At 45.3% G+C, this 6000-nt stretch overlaps 1 protein-coding gene across 2 annotated transcripts in view; it reads right to left on the minus strand.

The window, feature by feature from the left end:
• Positions 1–5625, minus strand: part of Sntg2 (syntrophin gamma 2) — a 139870-nt gene extending 134245 nt beyond the window's left edge. The window contains exons 1-3 of one of the 2 annotated variants that reach the window (XM_041630352.1): positions 5493–5625; positions 1553–1604; positions 1396–1453 (exon numbers count right to left, since the gene is read on the minus strand). In XM_041630352.1, the coding sequence (XP_041486286.1) occupies positions 1396–1453; positions 1553–1604; positions 5493–5530 (148 nt within the window). In that variant the 5' untranslated portion in view covers positions 5531–5625. Of the gene's footprint in view, positions 1–1395; positions 1454–1552; positions 1610–5492 lie in introns of both variants that reach the window. The other variant, XM_041630353.1, reaches the window with a different exon arrangement.
• Positions 5626–6000: the final 375 nt, after the last annotated feature.

Raw genomic sequence — 6000 nt, forward strand, 5'->3', positions numbered from 1 at the left:
ATCCTGTCTGCTACAAGTAGGGTTTGCCACTGCACTCAGAAAAGAGAAAAATGTCTCCAGGCATTAACTTCTAAACGTCCTAGACGATGACAAATTCTCATGTAGATTCCAATTTCACAATGAACTATGTGGGCACTTCTCTCCTTCCCAAAAATTTATCCAAAGGTGTCATGGGGCTCCACAATCTCTCTGGAAATCTGCCTCTCATTTGAACTGTCTCTGCAACACAATCCCATGCTGTCTGTGACCTTTGTCAGTGGCCTGGATGGATCTATGGCACGGGCTTTCTGACACCTCCTGCCATTAGGGCATTCAGAGCAGCTCAGACCCAGGCAAACTGGACCAGACTAACTCTGGTTCTTTGTCTGGTACGGTCAGATGAAATGGATGAGATGGCTTTGAGAGACAGGTCAAGCTTGTTCTCCCCTCCGCATCCCTTTGTTTCCAACAGGAGCAGACACAGAACCACAGGTGTCCGTGGTGACTGCCACCCCCAGTTATGGTCTCAGTTCGAGGTGTGCGAGCTCACCAAACTGACCCCACTTCCGGGTCCTGTCTTTCATCCTTTTTAATTTGAGGCCCTAGGATGCTTGTTAACCTTCCCTCCACCCTGGGAAAACAGACTGCAGGGGACTGCCCATATTAACCCCAGCACGCTGGCCTGTGGAGATTGAGATTCCCAGGCAGAGGCTGGGCTGGGATGGCAAAGCTGGAGGAAGGGCAGAGGAAGCTGTTGTGAGACGCTGACAGCAATGTGTCCAGTAGCAATCATCTGGGAACATCAGGAAATAGCCTGTTTGCTGAGAATTACCTGCCCCATAAGGAAGTCCCACCCTCACCTGTATGCACATATCCTCTCAGAGACAAGAGTTCTGCCATTCCTAACCATAGCTGGGGCTCCTCTCACAGCCTGATGGACAGATAACGACATGATGCCCATGTTCCCTGGTTCCAAGCGGTGGATTTTCGTTTCCCTCCTGGGTCACTCTTGAGCATGTCTGGAGTTCTACAATGGGTAAGTTATTTTCATGCCCACAGACTCTTTCTAAATGCCAGTGGACACGACAGGGTATCGCCTACATTTAAGTCTCCTCATGCTTAAGCCAATGGTAAGAGACTCATTGCTCAGACTTGAAGCAGTAAGTGTTCTCTGTGGTACATGGACACATCACACAAGAAACGGTCTTGTATGGGCTGACAGGGTCAGGAGAAATGGAGAGGGGAAGCCAGCACATATCAGGGGACCAGACTCATTCTCTAAAACAACACATAGCCGCCGTAGTGACATTTAACTTAAAGCATGCAGCCAAAATAACTGTGTGCTCATTTTATCACTTCAAAAGCCATTTTCTCATAGTAGTCATTGGTCATGCCCGTCACCAGGGCCAGTCTTACCTGCTTGGTCTTTGAATATTTTGGATATGACGACAGGGACACCATGCTCTGCTCCCCCCTAGATGGCAGAGACAGGAGAAGGAAACAGTTATCAGGACTGACACTGAAGGCTTTGGGGCCTGATGTGCTGGGGGCGGGGGAGGAAACAAGCTCATACCTTGATGCTTAGGCCCAGGCCACCCACAGGCTGTCTCCGGACTGTAACAGTTCTGTGCTTTAAAAAATGTTAGGAAAAACATAAGTTTAGGTTACAATGCATTACCAGAGAATGAACAAAAGAAAAGAGAATGAACATATAACTTCCTAATTAAAACTCAAGCAATTTTTAAAATAAAATCTTCTAATTTATCACTCTCCAACCTCTGCAGTAGCAGCACCATAGCCAACCTCAACTGGTGGTCTTCTTACAGGAAAAAAGGCTGCTGGTAAGATCAGGTCCTGTTGAAGGCATTGCTACAGAGCAGGCTAGCTTGTTGTCTCGTCCTCACGTTGCTCTGACAACAGAGCCTCAGGTGGACAAGGGCCATGTCCATTCTCCAAGTATAGAAGCTGGCTCCCTTTTAACTTGGTCTCCTCCTGCCATCAGCAGAAGGGAGATCCTCAGCACGCATGCCTGCGGTTTCCCTGCGTTTCGTCTCTGCCGTCACCAGCGTGCATTCTGGAGGAATCAGTTTTTTCATAACCCCTGAATACAGATGGCTGATAACAATTAAATCAATATGATGATAGAAGCTAAAAACATAACACGCCCGTAACTGGCAAGACTCAGAATCTTGTCTCTTCCATATGAAAGCATGGTCTTTCTTCTTGCTGTGTTCTAAATACAATGGAAAGTTTTCCACAGGGACACAAGATGCAGGAATCATGCTGAGAAGGACAGGGAGATGACTAGAGTTACAATAATAAGCAAAGAAAAGCTTTTCTTTTCCCTCGAAACACTATAAACACCATAAACATCATACTTTAACTGAAGAGTAATTAGCGTTCAGAATGAAGGGCTCCAAAGAATCAATGTTTGAAAAGCAAGGACAGAAGCTGAGGACTATGGCAGGACACCCAGGGACCCCGTTTCTTTCTGGGACTTGGGTACCAAAATAGTACAGATAGAAACACCAGGTTGGTAGGAAAAGCTGCTGCGGTCCTTGGCATGTGTGGTGTCTTCCACAGACCGCCATTTCAACCTGGAAATATGCTCTTAGGAAGGAGTATGTCGGTTATACGATAGCTAAGTTTTAACTGGTTGTGGCAGCAAATGCCTGTGCTTCTAAGAGAGCTTCCCAGAAGAGCAGGACATGGAGGTCTGAATCCATCACTCCCCAACAAAGCTGATGCCTTAAACACATCATTATACTCAGATGAAGAAACTAAAAAAAAAAAAAAAAAAATGAGAGCAAATAAACATACTACAGGGTCCGTGGGTGAACACCCTGCTTAGCCTTGTAAGTAGAAGCATTATATTTTGTGCATAGATCATATGTCTAAGTAATAAACCATTTTTAAAAACACACATGGAAAGAGGCGCAGTTTAGAGACTATAGTGTGAGAACAGCCATTTTCATGTTCTTCATCTAGGCCACACTCAAGTGTACCTGGCTCCAATTGCAGACACATTGTCACTCTTTATCTGAGGGACAAAGAGAGTTGCCATTCACAGGTCAGCAAGAGGGAGCAGCAGAGAGCAGCAGCATGCAGTTTAAGTCACATTCATCAGGGCATTCATCACCACATCCAGGATCTCAAAACAAGCCGAGTATCTAAGGATGAATGAGCTGATTGAGATTCCACAGTGGGATACCAGTCAACCCTGAACAGGAGGGGAAGATACTTATCTGTCACCCCACATATGAACTGCAGAAGATTATTAATATACTGTGACAATTCAGGCACAAAGAAGAATATAGCGTGATGTCATCTCTCTGTTGGGTACCCGAGTTACAAGGTGCACATGTAACAACATTGGCCAGAGGCAAAAGGTGTGAGTTACATGATTGGTAATTTGTAGCTGGGTGTGCTGGCCCATGTCTGAAATTCTAGAACCTAGAAGATACGGGCAGGAGGATCAGAAGTTCATGTCTATCTATTGGTTACATGGGAGTTTGAGGGCAGCCTGGGACACAGGAGACTGCCTTAAGAAAATACAAACAAAAAGGTTTAAGTTCTGGGACTTCGACTTCAAGATGAGGATGATGGTTCACAATATTGTACTGTATACTTGAAGTTTGCTTGGAGGGTAAATCTCACACTCTAGTATCCCCGAGACCTCCACACACATGCAAACAATGTAAATATACACTATTATATATATATATGTATATGTATATGTATATGTATATGTATATGTATATGTATATGTATATATATACATATATATAATAACTTCAGAGTTAGAGCAATCATTTCTATACTTAAATCAAACAGTTATATTTATAAATCCAATCATCATACTCTACTGCTAGATACATGTAATTTTATTTGTCATTTATGTCTTAATAGACTTGATAAAAGTCAAACTCTGCTGTAGGGACAGAAGATCTCCTATTTGGAAAAGAGCCTTTGGTAGGGTTTGTATTGGAATGCAACATTACGATGGAACTTGGGAGGCATATTTTAGTTTGTAGTTCCATTATCATAGTTCATCAGCCAGGGAAGTCAGGATCCTAGAGGTACAGATCTGAACACAAGTTTGAAGCTATAACAAACTCTAGTCTGGAAGTTAAGAAGTGAGGGTTAGAGTGGGTAAAAACATCTCACAGGAACGTGAAGGAGAATACAATAGGAGAGCTGCCTCTCGTACTTCAAAGCCACCTTTGTGCTTGATGAAAAGATGCACAAAGGTAAGAATTATCTATGCCGGAGAAGACATATTTCTAGTCAGAAGGAAAGGTGGAGAGAGCCAAGCACAGTTGAAGTGAGACCATAGCCAAGGTGTGAGTACCAGCTAATCTTTAGGGTAATGTGCTGGGCTGAATCCTAAATGCAATCTCTTCTAAAAGTCATTTCATAATCCATTGTGGGAGGGGCATGAAATAAAATCTGAGAATTCAGTGAACTGCCCTTTGGAACACATCTACTGCCCAGAAGCCATCACAGTTCTCCATCTGTTCCTTAATTAGTGAGTGAGGGTCTGTGTGTAGAAAAGGGGGTGCCCATTTGAAGGAGAATATCCAGACTACACATTGCCAGGGGTCATTCACCTCACCCATTCAACTCCTTACCCAGCTCTGAATGCTATGGCCTTGACTTTGGTGGGTGGCTCTCTACACACAACAGATTCTGCCTTGATATTTCTCCTGACCACAATGATGAATTCCCCAGTGACTTGATCATGTCCTCTAAGTGACTCGATCCACCAGACTTGCTGCATGGGCTATGTGAAGGCCACTTCGTTCCACACCATGCTCTAGTTAAATGAAAGTCAACGAAGGACACTTGGTGGTTGTTCTGGCTTTTTAGATAGACTCTTACTATGCGCCCCTGACTAGCTTTGAACTTGTTATGTACCTCAGGCTAGCCTCAGATTCCCAGAGATACATGACTTCTTCTGCCTCCCACGTGCTGGGATTAAAGATATGTGATATCACTTTTTGAATACAGTTCCTATCCAGAAGTATCCATGCTAAGAAATGTGCAGAGATAGGCAGACCCACTGGGCAGCCAGCCTAGCCAAACTGAGGAGCTCTGGGTTCAGTGAGGAATTCTGTATCACAAGATAAGGAGAGAAACAGAGGAGGACCTGATGACAACCTCTGGCCTCCACACAACATACAAATGACTACATCGTACACATTACACGTATGCACATGCATACAATGACCTCACCTCGCCCCACTCCCACATACACACACATGTACGCACCATACCTCTCTCACTCCTACATGCAACATTAAAAAGCCACTGTGGAGAAGGCATGGGCTAGAACTACCAAACGAGCATTTAACCTGTGATGTTATCAGCCAGGCCTGGGGGATAGATGTTAGATGTCTTGCAGCATACCAACTTCTCACAGGACCTTCCTGGACAGTGGTGTTTGCAGGGCTCTTCGGAAGCTCCCAGACCTGGCTTGGCTTGAGCCACGCCCTGGAAGCAGGAGCACTTACATTCGCACCAGGAGGGGCTCCCCCGATGCAGACGACATCTTGCTTCTGGATAGTCAGCACCTCTTTAGTCAGCTTCAGCCGGACGTCGTAGGCATTCTCCAGCCCTTCGTCATACAGCAAGGCCAGTGCAGTTTTGGTCTGAGGATGCAAAGCGGTGACATTAACAAGTGAGTTCAGTTCTCTGCAAAGAGAGGCGATAGGACTTCCTCTCACACCGCCTTCTACCCTGCGCGCACATACGTCTCTTCATTCATGCTGGAAATGCGATGGATTTACAGATCTATCTTGAGTAGATCTCTCTGGAAAGCTGGACTTTCCTTGGACTCTACAAATGCTGAGTGGGATTTTTCCCAACTTCCTGAGACATGCTTCCCCATCCTCAAACCAGAGATGCCGAGTGATCCTGGTCTCCATTTGCAACAGGCATTCAGGGTAGCAGGGCAACCTCACCAGCTCTAGATGGGAAACTGCAGGACATGGAGAGTCCCTGGGGGCCAACACCCAGAAT

This window comes from Microtus oregoni, unplaced genomic scaffold (assembly GCF_018167655.1).
Source record: "Microtus oregoni isolate MIOR12 unplaced genomic scaffold, Mior012 000034F_ref0000314, whole genome shotgun sequence".
Classification (NCBI taxonomy): Eukaryota; Metazoa; Chordata; class Mammalia; order Rodentia; family Cricetidae; genus Microtus; species Microtus oregoni.